Source organism: Barbatula barbatula (assembly GCF_947034865.1).
Source record: "Barbatula barbatula genome assembly, chromosome: 4".
NCBI classification, from domain to species: Eukaryota; Metazoa; Chordata; class Actinopteri; order Cypriniformes; family Nemacheilidae; genus Barbatula; species Barbatula barbatula.
In genome coordinates, this window is record NC_136768.1 from 7,010,837 (window position 1) to 7,038,713 (window position 27,877).

General features: G+C 41.0%; 1 protein-coding gene across 3 annotated transcripts in view; it reads right to left on the reverse strand.

Moving 5' to 3' along the window:
- Positions 1-4,973: 4,973 nt before the first annotated feature.
- LOC306893422 (plasma membrane calcium-transporting ATPase 1-like) overlaps positions 4,974-27,877 on the reverse strand; it is a 28,585-nt gene continuing 5,681 nt past the window's right edge. For 2 of the 3 annotated variants that reach the window (XM_079455210.1, XM_079455211.1), the window contains 20 exons: positions 26,765-27,186; positions 19,880-20,077; positions 19,510-19,767; positions 19,220-19,345; positions 17,867-18,025; positions 17,257-17,295; positions 15,892-16,047; positions 15,488-15,702; positions 14,965-15,207; positions 14,507-14,748; positions 14,035-14,272; positions 13,631-13,810; positions 13,460-13,547; positions 13,269-13,375; positions 12,760-12,951; positions 11,765-11,978; positions 11,418-11,629; positions 11,177-11,284; positions 9,408-9,596; positions 4,974-7,106 (listed from right to left, as the gene is read on the reverse strand). In XM_079455210.1, the coding sequence (XP_079311336.1) occupies positions 6,777-7,106; positions 9,408-9,596; positions 11,177-11,284; positions 11,418-11,629; positions 11,765-11,978; positions 12,760-12,951; positions 13,269-13,375; positions 13,460-13,547; positions 13,631-13,810; positions 14,035-14,272; positions 14,507-14,748; positions 14,965-15,207; positions 15,488-15,702; positions 15,892-16,047; positions 17,257-17,295; positions 17,867-18,025; positions 19,220-19,345; positions 19,510-19,767; positions 19,880-20,077; positions 26,765-26,957 (3,687 nt within the window). In that variant the 5' untranslated portion in view covers positions 26,958-27,186 and the 3' untranslated portion in view covers positions 4,974-6,776. Of the gene's footprint in view, positions 7,107-8,939; positions 9,027-9,407; positions 9,597-11,176; positions 11,285-11,417; positions 11,630-11,764; positions 11,979-12,759; positions 12,952-13,268; positions 13,376-13,459; positions 13,548-13,630; positions 13,811-14,034; positions 14,273-14,506; positions 14,749-14,964; positions 15,208-15,487; positions 15,703-15,891; positions 16,048-17,256; positions 17,296-17,866; positions 18,026-19,219; positions 19,346-19,509; positions 19,768-19,879; positions 20,078-26,764; positions 27,187-27,877 lie in introns of all 3 variants that reach the window. The other variant, XM_079455212.1, reaches the window with a different exon arrangement.

Consider the following 27,877-nt stretch of genomic DNA (forward strand, 5'->3'; position numbering starts at 1 on the left):
AGTCTCGCGTCATGCTAGATTCCTGCGCTGTGTCGCGCGTGTCGGTCGTGTTTGTTGTCGTGAGGTTGAACGTGAGTCAATGAGCTGCCACGTGCAGAATCTGTACTTAAATAAGATTAAGAAGTTACTGTCCAAAGGTTTTGCGGCGACTGTTATCCAAGGATCCGGGATGGTAGCGAAGCCCGCTAATGCCACCTAGTGGAGTGGATGAAATTTAAGATATTCAAAAAAAATCAGTATGCAAAACTGGGAAACAATAAAGAATTATATGTAACTATATGCAAATAATTTAATTTAGTAGAGGCGAGTATATCATATATATAATAACGAAACAATAATACTTTCACATTAGGGTACGGTAGGTGGCGGTATGGCACAGTTACCTCGGAAAACCCAAAAGTGACCATGTGCCGCAGGGACGCTGCAGTTCATATACTTTACAATTACTGATCTTAAACAAATATACGATTTCGTTAGAGTCCAGTGGAATATCGATATAAGCGAAATATGTGTTGGCCGAAATAAACCAGCTGGCAAGGTAAGACGACATCTTCTATATTCGTCTACTTGATTGTCTAGGGTGATGTGACTGGATACTTTACTTTTATTGTTGATTCATAATAGAACGATGCGAATTGTCGTCGGTATTTGCAGACTAACGGTCTGATTTAATAGATCCAATCACTCAGATTGCACAGATACGGTGTTTTTGCCACACGTGTTGTAGACGCCCACATTGGTCGCTGAATTGTATGTCAACTACGCCGCCATATTAGGCAGGGCAAGAGCTAAATATACTTTACCGTCGTTTCTGTGTGCAACCACATACTAGTTGTACTTTTAGTTTCTTTCAGGGGCATTACACACATTGCAAGATGTAGTCAATTTTGCGTCCACGCCAGCGAACCGTTAAACGAGCAAACGGGAACAACTCACGTGCTGGATGTAAAGGCCACGTGCTGGATTTAAAGGCCCTCTCACTCGAGTTAATGTTTTGCAACATTTATTTGTAAACTAGACAAATATAAATCAACAGAAACAGTTATCGCTTAAATTTCAGTCAATAGTTTTTGGTAATTCTTATCTGCATACTAACGTTGTATAGGGTTGACATCAAACATTTATAGGCCTACAGTCCGTAGATTTAACGTACAAGTACACAGATTTTAAAATAGTTCTTGCAAGCCTGGCTTGTTATAAATGTTCAGACATTTCTTCTGTGTTGCTATGAAGAAAAAGACACAATTACCAGGGGAACGGTCTCAAACATGCACGGATCAAGGGGTCTGGAGCAGCACCAGTAAGAGGTTGGAGCAGGAGCCTGTCTGACAAGATGAGGTAAGTGTTTGAAGCTGTGACGCTGGTAGGGTTGTATGTAGCTGTGGGCCGTGTTTGAATGTTCTTACGTGTTGCAGATGTATGAGGGGAAAAGCTACACTTACCAGGAGACCAGACCTTGGTGTGCAGGCCTCAGTGGATAAAGAGGTATGAGCTGTGGCACTGAATCTCCTGATCCTTTCTTCCAGCCTGGCTTGTTTGAATGCGCTGACATGTTTTATGTGTTGCAGCACCAAGAGGCGGAGCCTGACACCAGGGAGGCGGAGCCTGACGCCAGGGAGGCGGAGCAACAGCAGCGAGTGGAGGTAAGTGGAAGCAGTAGCTGTTTTTGACTTCATGCGGTGTCGCAAAAACCGATAGGCGGATGACATCACATTACCACAAGAGAGTCAACTGCTTCTGCTTTTGATAAACTCTCATGTGATGCCATGTGGCAATCGGTCTGAGCTGCACCGCATGAAGAGTGCAGGGGGGCGGTATGTACTTTTTTTTTTTAAGAGGAATTTTTCTTTTTTTTAAGGCAGAATGTTGTAATTTGGCACATAACCCCCTCTTTACACGCTCTGGAATCTCGGGGAGAGACACGCTCCGGTGTTTCCCCCCTTCTTTGGGTACCCATTTACCGCACTTCACACCTGGGTTCGGCTACCCTGCGTGTTACGGCTTCCGGTCGACATGTGCAGGTCAGCCACCTGGCCTTGAACCCTGAACCTCCCGATTCAGAGTCAGTGCTCATACCACCTGAGCCACTTGGTCCTGCACACTTGTGTTATTTCTCCTGGCGTCTTTATCTTTCGTACACAAATATGTAGGGTAAGTGCACAAGCAAGTAAAGACTAACCTGGTCTTGAACCCTGAACCACCTGTTCCGCTGTCGGTGCTCTTACCACTGAGCCACTGGGTCCTGGTCGCATTTTTTTTCCCGTTTAGGTTTCAGATACGCAGGTAAAATGCAGAAGCATGCAAAGTTTAATCTGGTCTTGAACCCTGAACCACCTGTTCCGCTGTCGGTGCTCTTACCACTGAGCCACTGGGTCCTGGTCACATTTTTTTTCCCGTTTAGGTTTCAGATACGCAGGTAAAATGCAGAAGCATGCAAAGTTTAATCTGGTCTCGAACCCTGAACCACCCGGATCCGCTGTCGGTGCTCTTACCACTGAGCCACTGGGTCCTGGTCGCATTTTTTTTCCCGTTTAGGTTTCAGATACGCAGGTAAAATGCAGAAGCATGCAAAGTTTAATCTGGTCTCGAACCCTGAACCACCCGGATCCGCTGTCGGTGCTCTTACCACTGAGCCACTGGTTCCTGGTCGCATTTTTTTTCCCGTTTAGGTTTCAGATACGCAGGTAAAATGCAGAAGCATGCAAAGTTTAATCTGGTCTCGAACCCTGAACCACCTGTTCCGCTGTCGGTGCTCTTACCACTGAGCCACTGGGTCCTGGTCGCATTTTTTTTCCCGTTTAGGTTTCAGATACGCAGGTAAAATGCAGAAGCATGCAAAGTTTAATCTGGTCTTGAACCCTGAACCACCTGTTCCGCTGTCGGTGCTCTTACCACTGAGCCACTGGGTCCTGGTCACATTTTTTTTCCCGTTTAGGTTTCAGATACGCAGGTAAAATGCAGAAGCATGCAAAGTTTAATCTGGTCTTGAACCCTGAACCACCTGTTCCGCTGTCGGTGCTCTTACCACTGAGCCACTGGGTCCTGGTCACATTTTTTTTCCCGTTTAGGTTTCAGATACGCAGGTAAAATGCAGAAGCATGCAAAGTTTAATCTGGTCTCGAACCCTGAACCACCCGGATCCGCTGTCGGTGCTCTTACCACTGAGCCACTGGTTCCTGGTCACATTTTTTTTCCCGTTTAGGTTTCAGATACGCAGGTAAAATGCAGAAGCATGCAAAGTTTAATCTGGTCTCGAACCCTGAACCACCCGGATCCGCTGTCGGTGCTCTTACCACTGAGCCACTGGTTCCTGGTCGCATTTTTTTTCCCGTTTAGGTTTCAGATACGCAGGTAAAATGCAGAAGCATGCAAAGTTTAATCTGGTCTCGAACCCTGAACCACCCGGATCCGCTGTCGGTGCTCTTACCACTGAGCCACTGGTTCCTGGTCGCATTTTTTTTCCCGTTTAGGTTTCAGATACGCAGGTAAAATGCAGAAGCATGCAAAGTTTAATCTGGTCTCGAACCCTGAACCACCCGGATCCGCTGTCGGTGCTCTTACCACTGAGCCACTGGGTCCTGGTCGCATTTTTTTTCCCGTTTAGGTTTCAGATACGCAGGTAAAATGCAGAAGCATGCAAAGTTTAATCTGGTCTCGAACCCTGAACCACCCGGATCCGCTGTCGGTGCTCTTACCACTGAGCCACTGGGTCCTGGTCGCATTTTTTTTCCCGTTTAGGTTTCAGATACGCAGGTAAAATGCAGAAGCATGCAAAGTTTAATCTGGTCTCGAACCCTGAACCACCCGGATCCGCTGTCGGTGCTCTTACCACTGAGCCACTGGGTCCTGGTCGCATTTTTTTTCCCGTTTCAGATACGCAGGTAAAATGTAGAAGCAGAGGCAATATTGCATCAAAATGTGAACTAGTACACAACAAAAGGCCGCTGGACATCAAGCCTGGACCTAGTAACTAAGGATCATTGCATTTGTATTTTTCTTTGTTTGATTGCATAAGAAAAAGCTAATTTAAACGCATGATTTGAAACCTGGACCTACTTAGCAAGTGTGAACAATCAAGACCTCTGAGCCATAAGGTCCTGTTCCCATGAGATTGTTTTTTTATTATGTTCCAGCTACATAGGAAAATGTTTAAAGTACATGAACTCCAAACCAACTAGTCTATTGTTACCGCTTTAGCCACCGGATCCTGCATACTTGTGACGGTTCACTTGGCACATTTTTCTTTGATTGTATGCATCTAGATTGCAGAAGCGTCAGTGAGCAAATCAAGTATATCAACCTGCACTTGAACCCTAAACCACAGTCTCAGGTTATGTTGCTTCATACCACTGGACCACTGCTCCCAACACGTTGTGGCTGGTTCACATGGTTTATCTTTTTAATATACAATACACAACGTCAATAAATCTGTGCAGCACACACATAGTGGTTATTAAAGTCCCATGAAATTGATTTGAGTCTCATATGCTTATGATTTCCACAGGCATTGTGCTCTTAAAGTGTCATCAATCTATTAATTGTAACTGTAATTGTTTTACAACCTCTAGTGACGAAATGCATACCGTTCCTTTGATGACCATTTATTTTTGCAGATTTTTTCTGACCAATCTCATTAGTTCTTGTGTGCTTTGTGCTGATAATTTACACAATAAGTATACAAATGGAGTGAAATTGGAGAACAATACTTAATAAACCATTTAAAAAACTGTGCTTTGTCCTAGTGTACAAGACCCACTAGCTTACTCAACAACATCATCTCTAAAGTTCATGTGCAAGTAAAAAAAATCAGGATTTGAACACGAGTCCATCAGGTCAGAGTTGATTCTTCTGAACCATTAGAGCCATATATAATAGAAAACTGTATGCATAAAGCAGGGGAAGCTCGTGTAAAAAACAATACAGTTGTAGGCCAAACATTATTGAATCTGTGTGAAGGAAAACAGCCCTCAGAATATGCTAAATATCCACTTTTTATTCTTAAAAACCATACACGATACTTGACAAGTTTAAAATGTAACTGTGTTGAATCACGATATCCATTTACACTGCGCAAGATAAACAGACATGTTCTTTTATTTCCAAACGTTAAGATAACAAAAAGGAAAAACATCCTTAAAACAGTTGGATAAACATTCATTCCCATTATAGGAAGACGCCATAGAAAAAAAAGTTGTGAATTCTTTTTATAATATTTGCTCTAAATTGAAAACGCAAGAAATAACTTATAAAAAATGTGCGGTTGCGATGACTGAAGAAATCGGATTTCCTTTCTCCTGTTCCTTCATTTAATCTCTTTTACACACATAATAAGAACCAAGTGAGGAGAAGCAACAGTCTGGAACCCTGCTGCCAAAAATTTATGATATTCCTAAACATTACAAAAACACAAAAATGTTAGAATTTTGACCATAAGATTCACTCAATAAGCCACCCTGAGTATTATATAAGATTACTTGGAGAACCAATCATAACCCTCTTTTAAAGAATGTCCCACCCCCCTTAAACTATAATTTATGTAAAATCCCTGTAGGTCTTGTTCAGCAGGTTGAGATGTTCTCATGTCCGCATAAAAATACACTTTATATATATTTATATGGTCTGTATCAAAATGTTTCTTAGGGATCTGAAATAAAGTACCCTGTGCTGTGATACCAGTGTACGCCTGATTGTTTTTTTTTCAAACTTCATGTTTCCAGTATTTCAGGTTTTAAATATATTCGACAAACAATTGCAGCAATATTTTCTTAACTAACAGCAACCTTTATGGAATAAGAAAAAAAACTTATTTTGTATGAACAACAAACAATTACTCAAAGATAAAAATATCAAACAGAATTTTAAAGCAATTCACACATTTTTCCTTCCTTTATTTTTCCTTTTGAACGAGACAACAATTTGCTACCTAAAGACAAAATCTTAAGTTAAAATGTTTTAAATCATTGCATTCTTTTCAATTCAATTTTCTAGGTTTGAGCCTGAGTAAACAAACTTCATAATACATTGGCAGGAACTTAATGTCATTGTTTAAGTGACTGTGGACCATTTAAAATAGTTAAGTACAGATGTATTCATTATCCGGCCTTTTGTGGCCTCACCTTCTCAACTTATACAATAATGCAAAGGGAATTTGATGTTGCTCACGTGACTGTTACAAATAAAAATTCTAAAATGACTTTAAGGGGTGATGTAGTAAGTATGCAAGGAGATGTATGGATAGAGATCCTTGTCTACAGCCCCTCCACTCATCTGTCCAATTAAAAATCTCCAATGGACCTCAATACCTCTGCTCATTGCTATACAAGCCTTAGTGTTATCTATTTGGCTAGAAGGTTCTATGTATCTACAAATATATAACAAATAAAACTTGCAGGCAAAAATAGTTCAGTTTCCATAGAAACACCCTTTTTCCTGAAAATACAGCAGTCTCTGAAATATTCTCTTATTTCATTTGTCCCCATTTCTCGGTCTCAGGAAGCTCTTCCACCAACAAACAGAGGAAAAAAAGTATCTACAAACTTTGTAAACAGACCTGTGTCTTCCAAAAAAACATAAATAATTCAAAATATTAACAGCCAAATGATGCAGAAATCAGTGTTTGAATAAGCAAAGGGCAAAATGTACAACACCATCCAGATAAAGAGAAACAAAAGCTAATAGCTAAGCTCCCGAGAGATTCTTGGCTCCGCCCCTCTCGTCTATGAGTTCTCCAGGCTTAAGTCTCTGGTGTTGTCTGTCGTACTGAGGGGCGGAGCTAATCAAAGGGATGTCTCTAAGCTGTGCATTGGGCTTCCAGGAGTAGAGGGTGTGGCTGACTTGCTAGGATCCAGGAAGAGGTGGATGCAACTGTCAACAGCATTATTGTTCTGATTGGGCGAAGGTGGGGGAGGAGGGGTGGGCGTCGCATTTCTCTTAGTGGGGGCGTCGTCCTCTGCGTCCGTGTCATCGATGAGGGGGATGTGAGGCTCCGAGTCCTCTATCCGGAACTCCGGGTGGGTCATGAAGTTATGGATGGAGCTGCGGGACTCTGGCTTTTCCAAGCCCTCATAGGGCGACAGCGTGCTGCGGAACGCATTCACCACTCGGATCTGCGGGGAGAACGTAACGGGCGTAAAGTCAGTTTTACAGCACACAGAAACCTACTGCACACACACGTAGACAGGCATACAAAGTCAAACTTCACATTTTAAACAAAGGTTAAACCATAACCAAATGGACTGGTTTTAATTGATGAGTGGAGAGCAGTGAGGTTAGAGCACCAAAACCATCTGAGAGAGTGTGAGCTGTCAGATGTCGTGCAACTGAGAGAGATAGGGAGAGAGAGAGAGAGATATCGGAGAAAACTCTGGAAATTGTGAGTAAAAACCTGACACTTGTGTTACGGTGAACTTATCCTCTGATTGAAGGACAGAAAAATCCTCTTTTCTCTGCCTTTAAATAAGGACAAATTCAGGATTGAAGAAGACAAGAGAAAGAGATGTGCCGTACAAACTGGAAAGCACTCTCACTTGTAATAGCAGGAACTCTCAAAGCCAATTATTCAGAACGCAAATATGTATGAGGGAGAAACAAAAAAAAAGTAAAAAAACACTGAAAAGAGAGAGAGGCCGAAAATAACCCCAGAGGACACAGCTCAACACATAAGGTTAATATTTCTGGGCATGCTTGTATTGAAGGGGAGGGGTTAATTACGGATTATGTTGTGAAGAAGAGACGCACGCATAACTCTGAGCAGCCAAGCAAGTTGAAGCTAACCAGCACAAGTAAACTCACAAACAGTCTAAAGACTGGACCCATGCAGAGCAGCGCTACCTTATTTTCAACAGAGGTAAACCTTTGAGTATAGCCCATGACACATTTCACAGAATCTATGAAGGAATATGTGGCAGACAGTGTTATAGCATCTTGAGCCGAGTTTTCTTTTCTCCAATGTATTCATCAGCAGAAAATCAAGACTAAAACACAGAAAACAGCTTCAACACAGAATGCGGTGTCCTAAACAGAGAAAAAGTATGTTTATTTGACCATGAAGAGTGAGGCCAGCTGGGACCTGATGAAAGATGGAAATACTGATGTTAGAATTGAGGCTTTCGAAAACGACGACAAACAGAAATGATATGATTCTGTATCGTGTGTGACAGAGACTTCTTCTGATTTCCTGTAAAACAGAGGAAAGACAGACAAATAAAAGCGAGAGGAAAAGAAAGAGACAGAAACTAGAATTTAGTCGAGTGAGAGAAGAAAGAGTGCCAAATACTGAAGGTAGTATCACACAATGCAAGATCAGTGAATGAGCAAAAACCGAAACACTGACACGGACACTATAGCAAAGATGTCAAACAGCTAAAGTAGAGAAAGAAGAAATGTTATTTTATCAAAAGGTGAAAAGTTTCCATTCGTAAACAGACTTTATTCTAATAACATACTAGGATCCTGCAGAAACCCAAAGTTCACAGTTCCAATGGCAACTCATCAATCCCATTCGCATGACAAATCTGTTTGATGTGGTTATAAGTGTGACCATGGGCGTATACTCAAAACATTTACAGCGGATGACTAGTGTTGCCGGAGAGCTGCAGACACAGCAGACTTTATTAGACAACAACTCTCTGTTGTGAGAACCAGCCAAAGCCATCAAACAGAACACCGACACAATTATATCTCAATCCTAACACAAGAGGCCCAGAAAATACAGCCGTCACATTGAAAGCGATGTGGTAGACGTTCAGGTATACGTCTCGTTTTGGTAAACAAGAGATAGAAGGCCATTAGGAGAAGAATGAAGACCGTTAGGCGAGTGGAGGAAATGTTAATTGTCATGCACTAATAAACACGCACTCACACCCGACAGCGGCAGAAGCTGAGTTGAAGGCGGTAGCAGGAGATAAGACTACATGGGTAGGGCTAGAAACATTGGTTACATCGTGCTGTTGGCTGGAGCTGGACGGCTGGCGCCTGAAGGACGCCTGAAAGGAAATTCCGCTCTGGAACGCACTCACTACATCCATCTGGAAGGAATCAGAGAGTGTGATAGGCCCAGAGAACGCACAGGAGATAGAAAGACAGAGAATCAGATGAAAGTGAGAAAGGAGGTGATAGAGGAGAAGGGCACCCATATAAAAAGACAGGGAGAGATAGCAGCATAGATCAAAAAAGGCACTGAATAAAGAACAAGCCACCCTGACCTGACGTTTGTCTTTAGCGCGTTTTTCAGCTTACTGCTTTAACAAACCCTCTTCAACAAGTAGCGTCACCATATTCAACGAAATTAATCAGAGAAATTGAAATGAAACAATAAAAGCTGAGAGCTTATAAAGCCGGGAGATCCAGAAGGAGTTAAAGAGGGTTTGGGCTTTTTGGGTTCCTGGAGTGCGGTTTAAAGAAGTTACCTGAGTCTGTATGCGGTTGAGGCCTCTGAACCAGAGGATCTGTCCCCTGCGGAGCTCTCGCTCGGCGTGGTCTATTTCGTCCTGGTCGTCCAGTTCGTCCAGCTCATCGTCTGGGATTTCTTCTTTTTGCGTTCCGTGACCCGCCGTCTTCAAGAACTTCAGCCGGCTCGTGGGGACGGTGGAGATGACCTGAAAAAGAGAGCGTGCGGATGCATGTTCAGTTACGAATAGAAAAATAAGCGGTGCAAGATGGCATCCGTTTCTAGTGCAGCAATTATGTGCACCATCACTAGAGGGCACTCCTCTACTACCATTGAAAAGTTGGGATTGTCATTATGAAAGCGTCACAAGCCACAGGCTGCTGGTTTCTATGGCAAAAGGAGCAACACACTAGAGATCGACCGATACATAGTTTTCCCGATATTTAATCAATTTCTCATCATCGGGTTATCGGTTTTCTAATATCAGATTCACATATAAGCTCCGCCATCTTGTGGCCGTTTAGAGAAATGTGTGCAGGACAGTCACTGCAGCAGAGACTGAAACGAGAGAGTGCACAGGTAGTGTATACTCACTTGCTTGCTTTATTAATACACTTTTATTTAACATGAGAGCAATTAAAGCACAAATGAGATGTTACATTTAATAACTGATATGTAGTTTATGCAGCTGCGCTAATAGAGACAAACTCACAGAGTCACATTGCCTAAGCAATCCATTCCTCCCCCAATAAAGACGTAACTCTACATGAATTAAATGAAACAGCCATTCATTAATTCATGTTGGGAATAAAAGAGCTACATTTAATTACCTTTGTTGTCTATGCTCATCGTTCATATTGCTGTTCACTCGGGGTTGATGCTCAGCAATTTTTAGCGTACCCTCCGCATGTAGCCAACTTTTTAACAAGATGAACTTGTTTAAAACACCCCAAGTTATACTTTATTCGACTATATAACTATTTTTACATTTAAATAAATACAGCCCTGTGGAATTCCTCATTTATCATCTCCACAAGCGATCGCAGTTTGAATAAAACGTTAGTAATTGCATAAATATTAACAGAGCTTTGTCCGCAGGTATTTAATAAGACTGACAAAAATATTATTAACGTAACATAACTTTCCAGGTGATATATGCAATGATTTATATGCCGTTTTGTTTGTTCCTTTCCTGACAATCTATTATTCCATCAGTGTTTCCCATACAATGCATTTACTTATTTGGCGTCACATTTTGTCATTGTATCCATCCGTGATAGTGACTGTAATCTGTGATCTATTAACTAGAAGATAAACAGCGCTTCTGTGTCTTCTCTCTTTCCTGACCTGTTTGATGTGCGTTGACACACGCTCCCGTGTTCGCATGCGCTCTCTTTCTCGATGAGCTCCTGGTGTGTGTGTGCGCACCAATGAGTTTGGTGCGGTGTTTGCATTTGTGTTTCAGGCCCCTCGATGTATTCTTTTAATTGGTTAGAATTCTTTATTTTTGAACGAAGACAGTTTAGTAACAGTGCACTTTATTTGCACTCTTTCAGACCCCTCTATTTATAAATATATTTGTATAGATGCAATTGTTTTGCTTCGTATGCAAGGAGGTAGTAAAAAAGTTTCTTCAGTTGTGTTGTAATCAGTGTCAAAAACAGAAGTATAACAGTAAATAAACATCTGTTCTGCATATCAGGCACATAACATGCAAATAATCAGTATCTGTATCCATTTGAAAAAAACAATATCGGTCGATCACTACAACACACAGCTGATGCTTACCTGTCCCCAAAGTAGAGACCCAAAGCCCAAGAAGGTACACCACAGCCATTGTTCAATGTTAAGCCCGACGCAGCTGAACGGTTTTCCTCCAAACTGTACAATCACAAACTGAGTGGAGAAGAAACAAAGTGTCACTTTTATTCCAAATGGAGGGCGTTCTGTCATGAACGGAACAGTTCAGCAAGTTGAATTTCCTGAGTAGGAACACAGTAGTGAGCGAAGTTCATTTTGAACTTCATACCTGAATAATAAAAGTCCCAAAGACGATGCTACAGAAGATCAAGTTGTTGAAAATGCCTTCGAAAACATTGCGTTCTCCGTGGATCTTCCGTGCGTTGATTTCATTAAACAGCTGCATCAATACAAAAGTGTTAAATACGATAGTGTAGTGCTCGGACGGGGGAGCATGTAGAGGAGCGTTGCGTCCACTGTCTATGTCGAATATCTTCTCACCTGCAAAAACAACAATGCGATTTTAAGATCCTCTCAGATATCAGTCTGTTATGTCATTATGGTATTGTTGCTTTCTGCTGTGTTATGTTGTCTGATCTTAATGGCTTAAGTTTGTGCCCAATGTGTTGCTTTTACCGGCAAAGAGGAGAGTAAAGATGATAGTGAGCTGGTAGACACCGTGACCCAATATGTTCTTCATCATCGTTCTCGAGATGAGGGGCTTATTGCGGCCATAAGGCTTCCTCAGCAGAAGAGATTCAGTGGGGGGTTCGGTGGCCAAGGCCAAAGAAGCGAACGTATCCATAATGAGATTCACCCATAACATCTGTACAGCTTTCAAAGGAGAATCCTTGGAAAAGAAAAATAACAGGAAATGATCATTATGACCTCATATATTACCACCACACTTAAATACACCCACTGCAAGAGATTGCAAATAAAGGCTACGGAAACTTAAAATTTGGCAAACTTATTAAACCAACGAGGGGGCATGGGAGCCACAAAAGTTCATGACAGGTGATCAAAGTCTGTAACTGCACGCTTTGCAGGAGCCTGTTTTTGAGCAATACCCATACAAAATCACAAATGAAACGAGCAGAACACCTGTGCCTCGACGCCATGACACTGGCTATTGACATTAACGCAAAGTGACATTTATTATGCAATAAAACAGAACCTCAAGCGCAATCAGCCAGACTATCATTCCATTGAACAGAGGAGATCTGGCTCATTTCAGAATGGGGCTTTGCCTGTGGACACAGTGCCAGACCCCATGCTGACTGCTTCAGAGTCTTCATGCCTTAGACTAACAATTTCCAATCACTTCACACAGGATGGGTAGCAATCAGCTGCTCCCATCAGCCACTGTGGAGCATCTGTAAAAAGTGCGGTCCCTGGCATGAATCTGCAATATGTAGCCCAAGAACTAAAGACAAAGGCGACATTGATAAAGGACTTCACAGTGTTTCATCTTAAAGTGTTGGAGAAGCTTAACATTTAAATTTAGGAATATAGCAGACAAGAGTGAAGAATGAATAAAGCTATAAACAATAAATAATGGCCATTTTCACCCATGTGCTAAAACGCAGCAATGCAAATTGCTCAAAAGAAATAAACCGGCTATTAATTACCTGTGTGATGCAAGCTCCAGTAAACGCCACGATCACAGCCACCACGTTGACGGTGAGCTGGAACTGAAGGAATTTTGAAATGCTGTCATACACGTTCCTCCCCCACATGACTGCCTTCACGATGCTGCTGAAGTTGTCGTCGGTCAGGATGATGTCCGAGGCTTCTTTAGCCACATCTGTGCCGGCAATGCCCTGCACATAAAAAAGTAACAGTATAAAAAATATTGAAAATGAACCAAGTTCAAAAGTTATTTTGAGCGGAGCTAAAAAAAGAGCGTACGTAAAATCCATCAGCATAAGGCTGAATAAAGTTAATTTGTTATCTTAAGTCTTAATAAGGTTTTGTGTCATAATTGTGTGATCGTACACCTGATGTGTGTAATACTTAAACAGACCTTTTCAAAAACCAACCCTAATATGGCAAAATATTGAGAATCATTTAGATCTACATGGAATCAAAATTAAACGAATCGTAAAATTCCTAAAGATTTTCATCCATACGCACATACCATGGCAAAACCGACATCTGCTTTTTTAAGGGCGGGGCCATCATTAGTACCATCCCCTGTCACCGCCACAACTTGCCTTTGCTCCAAGACAGTGCTGTCAATAATACCTAGAGGAAAGATATGAGATGCATCAAGTAAACATTACTTCTTCTGCGCAGAATTCAACAATGAATTTCAGAGTCTCTGAGTACCTTTCACTAGTGTATGTTTATCTGTAGGTGAAGATCTTGCCAGGACCCGGAGTTTAGGCCATATCTTGTCAATTCGTTCCTGTTCGATCTGAAAACAGGGTATATTTATATATTATGAGCTTGAGCGTTTGCAGTTAGTGGCCTTAGCTAGTAAACGATCGTGACTCTCACCTCTCCCTTTTCATTACGGATCCGACGGTTGAACTCTTTGCCCTCAATGCAGAGGAAGTCATCCCCCGGCTGCAGGATGCCACATTTAGTTGCTATAGCGCGGGCAGTGTTGAGGTTGTCCCCGGTGACCATGCGGACCGTGATACCAGCACGCTGGCATTTTTTAATGGCATCAGGGACCTGAGCGAACAAAGGAGTGTGTGACCAAGAGAGAGACACAAAAGAGCTTCTGGCTTACAATTTGACATTACATTAGGGATACATTGATCTTACTAATGCAGTGCAGATACCGACTCGCTTACATCATCACATCCTTACGTTACATTATTCAACACTTATATATGTTAACGCAGAGTCTTTGGCTAAAGAACAAAGATCTGTTTACTTGTGACTAAGGTTTATACCTCTGGTCTGACAGGATCTTCAATGCCCACCACGCAAATACATGTGAGCCTGCTGAGAATTTCACTCTCGTTATCCCAGTCTGGTTCCCCTTCTGAGGCAGGGAAGTCCCTATAAGCCAGGCAGATGGTCCTCAAGCCTTCTGAAGCCATGGGTTCGATCACTCTCTTCACCATGTCGTCTCTATCCCTGGGACGAAAAACCTTTGCCTCGCCCGTAGCGGTCAGGATTTTAAAACACCTGTATGAGGAAAAAGCAGGTAAGGCCCGGCTGCACTGAACCAGAGCAAATAAGCCATCTGAGTAATTTCTCAGGGGAAATATATCAGTAACACAGATCGGTGACTGGAGAGGAAGGCGAATGATTCTGCCAATCAATTTGGCTGACAAACGTCTTGTACGTTTCTTTAGATTTTAGTGTAAATCTGTTTACTCATAACCAAACCAAATGCATTTGTGATTGAGCAAAGCGTACTTCTTCAGCAGAATTTCTGAGGCTCCTTTGCTGAACATCCGGAAGCTTCCATCAGCATTCTTTAGCACAGTGCTCATGGATTTCCTGACGGAGTTGAAGGTGTAGACTTTGTAAAGTTTCTCTTCAGGGATTTCATTGCGAATTGCTTGATAGTCTTTTTTCAGATCCAAGGCTAAGCCCAGCAAGGAACATTCGGTTTTGTTGCCCACCTGACGATTTAGGCCTCCTTCCTTTTCAGGGGACTGAAAGAGAAAATTAAGAAATACAATTTTAGGATGATAACAACAACAACAACATGTGATAAAACACGTTGTCATTTCTTAAAAAATAAGGTCATTGCATGCATATAAGGTCTTTTTTTAAGCAGTTAAAAAAAGCAGTTTAACTAATCAGAAATGATTCCACTGAAAATAAACCCTGCTAGTTTGTGGTTGTATTATGCCTGGTTTGAGTCTCACCATAATTTTGGTGGTATAAGCACAGTTGACACTGATGCCCAGAACAAGTAGGTCCGTTATATTGGCAGGAACGACATCAGGTTCAGGGACCTTCCTGTAGTGCTTGTCAGCGATATGGACCTGGACAACTTTCATTCTGTTCATGGTCAGAGTCCCCGTCTTATCCGAACAGATGGCTGTTGCATTGCCCATTGTTTCACAGGCATCTAGATGCCTCACCAAATTGTTATCTTTCATCATTTTCTAAAAAGAAAAAAGTAGAATCACAGCAAAAAGAAAAAGCAAAATTGTGCAAGGGTGAGGTGTGAAGGTAATAAAAAATTAAACTGCCATTTTAATTAGGGATAAGTGACGGAGATCCAGAGAAGGGGCAAACAAACATGGAATCAAACGTATATAAAGAAGTGCAGACTGAATCTGGACTGATAAGTCTACATGTAGGTCTAAGTCTGAGGAGGGCTTATGTCAAAGTTGTAAGATGGTCAGCACACACAGTATATACAGATACAGTACAGCCACGTACTTTGACAGAATAAGCCAGCGAGATGGTTACGGCCAGTGGGAGTCCTTCAGGTACAGCCACCACCAGCACGGTCACACCGATGATAAAAAACTTGACAAAGAACTGGATGTAGACGGGCGTGCATTGGGTCGTCCAAGGAAGTCCCTGGTACCAGAAAGTGTCCACCACAAACAGCACCACCAAGATGACCACTGTTATGGCTGACATTAGCAGACCTGCATAGAAACACATATATAAAACCTGCTAAACACATCTAATGTCCCAGAAAATAAATCATGTAAGTGTGTAAATAAATAAAACTTATCACGGTTAAATTAAGTTAACGTAAGGTGCTTCACGTAAACGGAAAACACGTATTTTTACAAGATGCAAAATCCCAAGTACCCACCAATACATATGCTTACCTGCTTTGCCAATTTGGACAGCTAATTTGGTCAATTTCCCTTGCAAAACCGATTTTTCTTTCTTTGGCAAGTTGGATTTTTTCTTCTCTTCATTCTCAGCTCCTTCATCGCTGTTCAGAGGTTGCATCTCCATTGCAGCTCCATCTTGAGCTTTAGCTACAGAAAATGAGAGAGAGATATTAGAACAGTGAACAGGCAGTAGGGTCCCATCTGTTTTGCACTGTACACCTTGTCTATAATTTCCTCTGTAACACAGGAAGCATTTCTATAATAGAATTGCGGTTACCTCACATGACAAATATAATAAAGTGAGAAGATAAATTCATTATTACAGAAATTATACATTCAGGAGTAATTGTATTATTTGGGCCACGGAAAAAAAACGTTCAAGAACTTCCTGCCATTTAAAAGCTACACGCATACCCATCTGACCAAGTAACCTAGGAGACATAAAAAAACACTGGCAGGCACACGTCTCGCTGACATAAAGCCTTGCATGCATACACTCACCCTGATCTCCAATCCATCACTTAGTGCTATCGGCCATAAAAGAGACAAGCAGAAACTTGGGCTGATCTCTGGGCCAGCATTTAGCACCCTAAAACTACAGCCTGCCAGTATAACAACACACAGACAAAGAACAGAGCACACATGCAATCATTCAGACACAGCAGGACGTCTCCATCTATCGCTCCTGTGGTTGTTTTACCAGAGCGTGTCGCAGTCAGCCTGTGCGCGGGATTTAATGGCCGTGTGATGTGAGGTAATGCAAGCGTGTCTGAACTAGCGGGGGGCTAGGGGAGGCGTGGGGGTGAATATTCTACCATGGCGTGTTTTGTGCTCTACTCACTGGGCTGTAATCCTAGTCTGGTGAATTAGAGCTCATTTCTGGCAAGGCGATCTATTGCCGGGGCTTCAGTAAGCACACACGTGGTAGTAAAGGACTAGAGAGCTTGTGTGAGAACAATCTGAATGTGGACTCTGCCCTGCTTGGTTAAGTGAAGGTAGATAATAAATGGTAGGAAGAGATCGTTGGCCTCAGCCAAAGCAACAATATGAGGCTCCAAAATAACCAGCATGACCGGATACATGGGCACCTGTTCAGACGCCTAAACCGAGCAGGAATACAAGTGGATGCTCTAGGAAAAATGCTGAAAACCTTTTTAGCTTACACCCTTTCAATTCTTTCTCAACACCACACACGCACACACTTTGAGATTCACCAGTGTTGGTAAGCTTTAATGAAGATCGACTAGCACAAATGGGTTAAGGCGATGGTTTTAATGCAGGAGGCAGCACGTAGGAGGTTGACCTGCTAGGCCAATACGCTGTTCATTATGTCCTTAAGTCAATAGGGTTGCTCACCTTTTTTCCTGTTTTCCACTGAGCCATCCTGCTTTTTATCTGTTGAAAGACAGAGAAGAGAAGCCACATAACAAACACCTCCAAATGTATTCATTATTTACGATTATGCAGCACACATTAAAACATATTTCCAATTATGCAAATATTCTCTTTGATTTAACAGAATGAGAAAAGGCCCGTCAAATATTAATGCGGGTATGAACAGATGTGTGCCGCGACCTCACGAGGCTTGTAAATCCACCGCTGTGCCCAGCCCACAAAATTGCAATGAGGTGCATATTCACCAAGCAACAACTTGGCGGCCAACCTCAGTAAGCACTCAACTATTCATATATCTGTAGGCATTCATTTGAAGCTCAGATTTTGCAAGGCACGAGTTTCTGAAATACATTAAATGGCTGTTAGTTAATGGAGCGCAGAACAAACCATTACGTTTCTGAGTTACTGCTTTAGACATTCTATACGAGCACAATTTTTTTTTATCTGGGTAAGACAAAAGCCCGCTCTCATGGAAGCTGGTGCTTGTCAGCCATAGACTGAAAAGGCTATTTTTGTTGGCTTGTTTTAGTTTCCATGGCAGGCGAAATGCTACTAAATAACAATGACATACTTTTCTTCTCTTTCTTTTTCTCTTTTTTCTTTTCCTTCTCCTCCTCGTCATCATCATCATCATCTTCCATGCCCAGTAACGTGAAGATGATTCCAGTTTGGGAATTGACTCCTACAGCAGTGACCACCATTTTTCCAGAACCCTCCATGACATGAGTTCCTGCAGAGAGCGAAGTGAAGAGAATGAGAACCATTCGTCTCAGATGATCGGTAACAAAAACGCAATCAGTTTACACCAGGTAGTGACAAACAGCTCCCAGACCACTTGTGTCCAGATTATACAGAAGGTTTCTGATTTGGAGTAAATGCATCCCACACTTTCAAAAAACAAAACTGGCACAAGTTCTTCCAAAAATACTTGTGACACAATGTTGATTGTTACTTCAGATGATTTGCTGTATTTACTGAACCTGCATGCTTTACATGACAAACATCGCCGCATGCCGATTATTATTATGTGCTATTCTGAATGATTCCTTTAAATCCAAACCTCACTAATGTTTCAAACCCTTTACTATAATGGTTGATTGACAAGCCAAGTAGGGGGTCCTACTTCATTGTTTCCGGAACATCTGGATGGATTATAATTAACACAACAAAAACGATGCTGTCACATGTGTTGGACTACCTCTGAAGGAGGCTTAACCGACAGATCACAAAACATTTCAACTTCAGTTAAACCTGTATCCAGCACAATCCATTTATGATTGGATCACCCGTAATGGATGTCAATTCTACCAACCAATAAATGAGCTTTTAGAGGGACAGACCAGACAGGTCCATTATTTGACCAGCAATTATTTATTATTGGCCTCTATAAGCACCAGCAGAGCGTATTTATTTACTGGATTTAAAAAAGAGAGATAAGTGGGCATTTTTCTGCAGGGCTTTTACAGACAGACCCCGATTGTGGACTTCAACAGCTTTCTACAATTGTGTAGGCAGTGGAGTGGGCCAATTTATGAAAAACATCAGGGAGAGGTTTGTGCTGGGGTAGACTCGGCATGCTGGAGAAGTGCCCATTCAGGCTCACAAATCCCCCTCATCTCCTCTGGGATGGCACACAGCAATGTCATTCTATCAGAGGATCAACTAGCTTTCATAAAATGGGATTAGCTGAAGATGTGCAATAGGCTCGCTGATAGAGATCAAGACCATTTGAAAATTTCTATGCCGTTTTTAGACAAAGGGGTGAAAAGGGAAGGTTCGTAGAACCAAACGAGAGTTATTATTATTTTTATTGCACTTTTTCAATACAAATAAATCATGAAAGTAAATGATGATCATGGCCTTAAACCACGTTATATTGGTAATAAATGTTGAAATAACCATGGATAGCAGATTATTGTCCTACCTGATAGCAGCATTGGATCTTTCTCCAGCAGTTTCTTCACATGGTCAGACTCTCCGGTTAGAGAGCTCTCATCTATTTTGAGGTCATTGCCCTGGATGAGAACACCATCAGCAGGCAGGAGGTCACCTGGCAAAGAAAGTGTCCCATCACAATAATGTTTATTTTTTGTCCGTCATTTAGCACGGTTCACACAAAATGTGTACTAGTCTTCGTATGGATTTGGCAATAAATACTGTTGCCATATCTGTAAGAGCAAAAATAAGACGTCTTGTCTATTGAGATGAGTTTACCATATTTAATTTGTGCAATGTCTCCAACGACAATCTCGGCCACGGGGACCTGGATGACTTGCCCTCCTCGAACCACGGTAAACTTCTGCTCTTGTTCAATGCGGCTCTGCAAGCCGCGGAACTGCTTTTCTTTGCTCCAATCGTTGAAGGCTGTTACGAGCACCACACAAACAACAGACAGGAGGATAGCTGCTCCTTCTATCCACCCTGCCTCTGCTTCTCCTTCATCTTCCACACCCCCTGCCGCATTCCCGCAGTCTGAACGTGCACAAACAATGATACACAGTAAAACATAGCTCCTATAAGCATAAAACAATAAACTGATAACTTGAGCGCTATACCTATAAACTGGAAAAAATGGTTTACTCACTTCTTTCTTCTGATTCCGGAGGTTGATAAAAAGAAAGGCCTAAAGAAACTATTGCTGCCACTTCCAAGATAATCAGTGTTACATCCTGTAATGCTTCCCATACTAATTGAAGAAAGGTTTTTGGCTTTTTAGGAGGTATTAAGTTCTGACCAAACGCTGATGTTCTCTTTTCAATATCTGAGGGCTGCCCGCTTAATCCTGGAACAAGAACAACAAGAGAGAAACACTTAATCAATCAATTATTAAAGTAAATAATGAACACAGACTCTTCACATGTAGCACAATGTCAAGATTAATGAGTTTCTATAAGACCTATACAAATTCTACGCGATGCTGAATAAAAATGAAACATTTGGCCAAAGGCCGAATACCGAACATGGCTTTTCGTATTTTTTCAATTACTTTAGCCAGTTTTTTCACTATTGCCGAATGGTCGAAATGTGCTTTTTATATTTGGTCTTGCTTTGCAATATAACTTAAATAAAATTGATAAAAACAAGTAGGCTAAATTAAAACAATTAATGTAAACCCTCTCCCTTCTTGAATAGCCTATACTGGGCCTATAACTGACTGCTAAAAGAACTGACTGTACTCTGTACCACTTCACTACACTACAAAAACAGCTGGATTATTATAGTCTACACTGCAAAATGATTTAAAGAAAAAAAAATTCACGCAAGCAATTCTAACTGACAACAATTTCAGTTCACGTCTCTCCTCCAAAGTCCGACCACAAACTGTGGACTGTTCTCTCAGAAGGTGCTGCCGTGGCCGGGATGCACAGACATACTTTGACAAGTTGTTAGTACAGGGAACTGTGTGCTCGACCACTGCATGTAATCAAAGGATGTCGCGAGCACTGGGGCTACTGTCAGACCACCCGCTCCAGTCTGAAGTACACAAGTTACCGACCGGTAAATACGCTTTCATTCAGAAGTGTACTCTTTCTCTGACATATATTATATGCTCCACACTCTGCCGACACATTTGCTGCATTAATAAAGTGCGCGCGATTGTATCTCTCTCTCTTCGTGAAATGCACTCAACCTGCTTTATTCGGCTGAATATGTTCGGTTGCCGAACATTCGGTGCATCCCTAAAAAGCAAAGGCATGTGGGTCATCTACAACGGCTTTTAGACAAAGCCATATCATTTGAAGTTCTTTTCTAAGATTACGGTAATAACATATGAATGACACATTTTTTATCGATAATCAAGGAATGCCTGCAATTGGAACGCAATAGAAATGCATTTAAGAGTATCTGACATCCCAGTTAATATTATTAGGTGTTAATGTCCATATCCAATCCAAATTGTTGGTTTAAAAGGAAACGCATAAATGTGTAAGGATTAGGCCTAAACCGTTCCGTATGAATTTGATCAAGATCTATTATCAAAGCGAATCCATCAATATTGACAGTTCAGCAAACTAAAATATTAATACAAACCAGTCCTTTAATGACATTCTCAACTAACTGTAAATAATTTCCTGGGTGTAAAAACAAAGCCTGTCGACTTACCAGCTCCATTCTACGGTATCATTTTCAAGAATGATTCAAATTCACTGCTTAAACAGCAGGTCTCTGGTTTACATTTGAATAATTCTCTATATCCAAAGCAGGTATTCAAAGAGGTTGTGGTGTGGGTACGTACGGTTCATTCACACACCGCATGCGAAGAGACTGAATGTGGTGAATGTAGCCTGAGCTTTAGTATGGAGATAAAAGATGTGTGCACACTTGTATCTAGTGTCTGGGATTCAAAGCAAACGTGTACGTGTGAGTGAACAGGATGGCTTGCCTGCCAGACCAGAGAGCAGCCTGGTCAGCAGAGCCTATTGTCATGACAACATCTATCACATTACTCAGCGGTGCCATAGCAATGCTCAGCCTCAATACTGTTGCTCTCTCAATACTGTCATTGACATGAAGGTTTTATGCATATTAACACTTAGCGTATCAAAAGCGTGTTTTCTGGTACTGAATTACATTCGACTGTGCTGTGAAGCTTTATGTCTGTCAAGTCAGCATTCAGCAACACTTACATATTCAACAAAAAGCTACTTCTAATATCTAAAGCCGTGCATAAATATATACCCAGAAGCATCACACCCATTTAAAGGAGACATCTTCTTGAAAATTCACTATTATAAGGTGTTTGAACACTAATATGTGTCAGTATTGCGTGTAAAGCCTATATTAGTAAAAGATTTACGCTCTCTTTTTTTTATAATACAAATAAACCAAAAACATTCTGTTCTCGGCGGAGCTAACAGCCCTGTGATCACGGTGAACTCACACCTCAAGGCCAATTCTAAAATATATTTTAATATATATTTAGGCACTAGTATTTTTATAAATCATCTGCAGATTCTTGGTTTCAAATTGAAAATCTTCGATACAAAAACACCAAAATGAAAATGTGGCGTTAGATGTAGGCCATTAGCCTTTAAGCTGATGTGAAACAGGCAGCTTTCGCGACCAATCGAAAAGACCTTAACGTCCCCCACACCATAGACGAGCGTGCACTGCGACCTTGCCATAGTAGGATAAAAAACGTGATCGCTATCTCTAACAAGGATTGACGTGTACACGTGCACTAGCAGGCTTCCGTTTCGTTTAAAAAAAGCCTTGTGATTGATTTGTGTGTTGAACTAATGAAGTGAAACTGATGACATTCTTACTGTAAACTCGAATATTAAATAGTTAATTTTCAATTAAACTTTCAAATTTAACCCATGACTGTGCAAGCGCTATACTCTACCAGATGTAGAGTGTGGAACAATGAAATGTGCAAAAAAAAATAATATATATATATATATCTCTTTGAGATAAAGAAATGTCTTTGTGTCTTTATTATGTACCTCAGGAGAATTCTGAGAACAAACTGAAGGAGAAACTAAGTTTTAGATGATGTTATAATGAATGTATCTTCATAAAAAAAATTCAGAGTTAAACTCAATTTTAAATTGATTCTTTGGAATTAAGTGGCCTTAACGGCAAGGAGATGCCCAAATTTGAATAATGGAACAAATGAATTGCTCCGACTGACATAAAAGGAAGCCATTAGTCCTCCTAGATGAAAGAAAGGACAGTAGCTAAACTGTGTGTTGAAACACTGCTGCAATGTGAATGCAGTAAAGCCACGGGAAATTGAGATTGAGGATTATATTGTCTCTTTGGTGGAGAGTGGGCTTAGAAGCAGATGAGTCAGCTCTTATGTCTCTGTCAAAAATGCATTTATGCCTCCATGCATATCCAACTTGCATGAAGCTTCGCTGAGTCCTGATGAACCATTGTGCTCAAACTACAAACACAGTGATGTGAATTAGCTGTTGTAGGCCTAAAACTCATGGTAGCTACCGGTCTACCTCCACCTCAGACGGAGCCACAAAAACAGTAGCCTCTATGGAAACTAAGTTGTTTTCACAATCCACAAAAGAAATCGATGCATAAGACTTAAAGAAAATTCGAACTAATCTAACAGGCTAGACAAAGCAAGAACATATTTAATACAAATAGGCAGCTCGTCCAATTAATCAATATACAGATATCAACATACCAAATTATTTACATTTACGCATTTGGCAGACGCTTTTATCCAAAGCGACTTACATTGCATTACGCTACACATTTATTTCCAAGTACGTGAAATTCCTGGGATTCAAATCCATGACCTTGGCGTTGCTAGCACCATGCTCTAACAAACTATCAGTAAAAGGTGGGGTTATCTGCATTTTAAGTTGTGGTATTTAAATAATTCCTGCACAAACAAGTTATCACGCAAACTTAACTCGAAGCACGTCTTTTGTCTTGAGGCCGCATTAGATGCAGAATCACGCATACAATGCTCTGATAGTTCCCGTCTAAGCAATGAAAGCAGCCTTCTGCCATAATTTGCAGTACAAACCTTTTCCACCAACACATGTGAATTGTCTAAGTTCTCAAGTAAACTGCATGACACAATCGTTTTGAGGAACCTTTAGGTGGTATGCGGTCATGCAAGCCAGGGTAGCTTTAAAAAGCAATTTATAACATTTGAAAGAGTTGAAAGCTTAAAAGTGGCTTTGCTCTGGATTGAGAAATGGCCTACTTAATAATTAGAAATCCCTTTTCAATTGTCAAAGCTCTTGTAATCTTAAATAACTACTTAATTTCCTATGGCAAAGCTGAGTGATCTGATTAAGCTATAAAACGTGTCATAACAGCAGGGCTGCCTGCCAGCGCGCTATTGTGAAGCTGAGGGGACGGGGCAAAGCTAAATTGGTGGATCGCTGTAGGGCTCTATTCTCGGGTGGCCGTGCTGCATAAATGGCTGAATGACAGACGCCTCCGTGCGTCTGTGCAATGAGCGCAATATCTAGGGAAGAAATCATCTGACTTTCATAACTAAAGCCTATTTCTTCAGTATAAAAAGAATGGCACAGCACGGACCAAATTTCCAATGTTCTATTCAGGAAATATATAAATTATTAAGCAATGCTGAGCAAGTATTGATGATACCAGTGTGACCCCATTGTTCGAGCTATAAATGTCAAGACACAACGTCAAAATATACATTTCCAGCGACGCTGTAGTTTCCACTGACACCATAACAAAGGTATAGCTCTGGACTACAGATGAGACAGTGAGCCTCTGTTTCAATCACTCACTATTTCATCACCTGCTAATAAAAGTCAGACCTTGCAAGGGCAGGTGACAAACATGCTGTACACATCATATGACTGAATAATCTCATCGTAAGAACTGAAAGACAAATCATTTCTGTGTCACTCATTGATCATAATGTTAATTGTCGTGCAAGATACTTGCTACTAGCTTCAAATGACAAAATTTAACTGATTTACAATTTTCTACATAATCCAACAGACTAGCATTAAAGGAGGGACCTGAGACATAAGAGGGGACCAAAATATCCCGAAGACATGACAGTGGTCTCTTGAGCATAGCCAGTGAGTTAATCCAAACTTGTTTTTGGTTATGATGCTATAGAAAATACTTTTGACTACTGATCAGATCGAGCTATGGTTGTGCGGTTTTGTCATGGAAACAATGTCCAAAAACAACCAATCAATACAATGAAACGCCAGTCTGTAGGGGTGTAACGGTTCAAATTACTCACGGTTCGGTATGTGTCATGGTTTTAGGGTCACGGTTTCAGTTCGGTGTGTGCTATGTTCAGAGAAAAGGGACTACTGACAGATAAAAATAAGACCAAATAATCAAGCTACAAGTAACAGCACCAATAAAACAACAGGGCAAAGCAGAAAATGAAATGAGATACTGTATATAACTTTTAAGGTATAGAAATAAAATATAACATAACATTGCAAATGTAGAGATTAAATAACGATGAATCATAATTGAAGTTACAGAAGCTATTGAGTCACAAGTGAGTGATTTCCTTGACTTTTAACAGACAGCATGAATATGCTGCTGTTGCTTTAAGAGGAATGGAGCACATCCAGTACACTGATATTGTACACATGCGTTGTTTTCTTGTCTGTTTCTTCCATTTCACTAAAGACATAACCTACTTTGTTTGTTAAGATACTCGACAAGAGGGGCATGTTGACTTATTTCTTTTGTGAACTTGTCCGTTTAAGCGCAAGACTTTAAAGACAACTCAATATTTTGCACCATGTCTGAGACTCAGCTTTCTTTTGCGCGCATCTGATCTTCTCACAGCATGCAAGTTTTCTAGTGCATTATGTTGCACTTAAATCATTAAATTGGCAAGGCTTGAATGAGTTTAGTTTAAACAGCAACATGTGCTGTTCAGGTCTCACCTGCACTAGCTTGTCACAACACCCGGGTGATGAAAACGCAATGACTGGTCATATTACAGCATCCATCAATCCTATTCAAATGTTTCTATGTTATTTGATTTGTATCCATCGACAAACATACATTAGCTGAACTTTGTCAGTCTATTTTAGGCATTATAATTTTTAACGAACCATATTCTAAATGCGTTGTCAAGACATATGACGAACCGGTGATGGAGAACGGTGCAGTTTCAATATTTTACCAAGAACCATTACACCCCTGCCAGTCTCCGATCCTGGTGTTCACACACAAGTGGGCCAGTTGTGTCTCGCAGCGCCTGCGGAGAACTGCGGTGGATATGGTGCCGTTTTAATCTGGGATCAAACTGAAAATCCCTTCCCCCAAGAGTTCAATCAAGGTCAGACCAGCGATTAAACCTGATGTCTACAGAGAGGTAATAAACCCATGGAGCTGCAGCTGTGTGCTGCACACTGACTCTGCACTTTCCCCTATCTTCTCTACTATATACCTGCGCACACACCCATTCCAATGACAGAAGAATGAGATAAAAACAGACAGAGAAATGAAGAACTAGCGTGAAAGCGAGAAAACGGGAGACCAGAAGAACAAGAGAAACTAAATGAAGCTATTATAAAAGCTGTGAAGTTTCTGCTGTAACCGCAGTCCCACACACTTGAAGACAGGATGGCATATGTGTTTGACACATTGCAAATAAAAATGCTCAAACACAGGAACAATGCATGGAGGCTTTATTTAGGCGAATTTCTTTGAAGCCTTCCTTTTTAGTTTTCTTTTTCATTTAAACTAGCTAAGTCACAATCAAGACCTGGTGTAGAACACCAGCATTATACAGACCCTCAGATAAACTAAAACGCACCAACACATTCAACTGGAACTGAACTGCATCCTACCGGTAACAGCCAATGTTGAATTGAATTGAATGAGACGCAACAATGCCAATTAAATAAAATAAATCCTCTTAAACTAAACCAACTGGAACTGTTTGCACCCTCAACAACTGAAGCAAAAACTAAATCACTGTTTTCCTAATTGGATTTCTGCAAAGCAGAGGAAGTATGAGATAATTACTACGCACCATCTATGGCCGATGTCTTTAGTCTGTTGCAAAGTCCATTAACGTCCCCATAAGAATCTTCAATTTTTTGTAATGCCTCAGCCCCCCGCAGTTCCATCAGAGAGCGCAGCTCTTTAAGTGAGCAACCAAACTCTCCATCGTGATTGGGCTCGGCCACAGAGTTCTTCACCCCGCTGTACGAGTTGTTAGCCATGTCTCCCGGTTACACGGTTTCAGCAAGGGTGGAAAAATGGCGTCCCAAAAGGAGAGCTATATCCTCAGAAGACCAATGCCAGTAGTTCCCATAAACAACTGACGTCCTTCAAAGGAGGAGGAGGAGGATGCCCGACTGCAGGTGGCAGGACTGGGATAAGCCATTCCCCTCAGCCTGTGGCGTTGCATTCATGGTGCATGGAACTTTGCAAAAATCAGCCCAAGGAGATCTGCAAAGAGAAAGAAAATAATTCATTGTTATTATGGAGTGTTCACAAGTAAAAAAAACTCACAATGGACATAGAATTTGGTGTTTATCTTATATCTGAGAACACAAGTAAAGCCAACTCTCCAACAGGCCTGAAAATAGTAAATAGGAACTCCAAGTCACTGGCTGAGTTTCAAGGTGACATGCTACCCACATCTAGAAGCAAAACTATGTGCGCTTATTTGAGTAGTAGCGTGGGAACTGACCTGCCATCTTTAACTATGTGAGAGACTCTAGCCTTGTATTAAACAGTATACCTGCCTTTTTAGAGCCACATAAAATGCTCTGCTTTTGGCAACTCATGATGTATAATAGAATTGAAAGGATAATAACAAAAACAGACAAAAAAAGGGAAATAAACATCTCATTGATAATGTCATGAACACTACAGAAAAACAATAAAATATTCAGTTAAAACTGCTCAATTTCACATACTAAGCATTTCATAATCAATAAGGGTTAAAAAGTGTTTCTACACAGCCCATAATAAATACACCAAAAGCTATTATTAGCATTACTATTACAGTGCTTGGGTGGTCTAGCTAGAAATAAATATTTAAATATTTTTCATACTGCAATATGTATTCTGCAATATTAATCTTAATCATTTATGTGTTTGCTCTTAAACCGCTAAATAAAAAAAATATGAATGA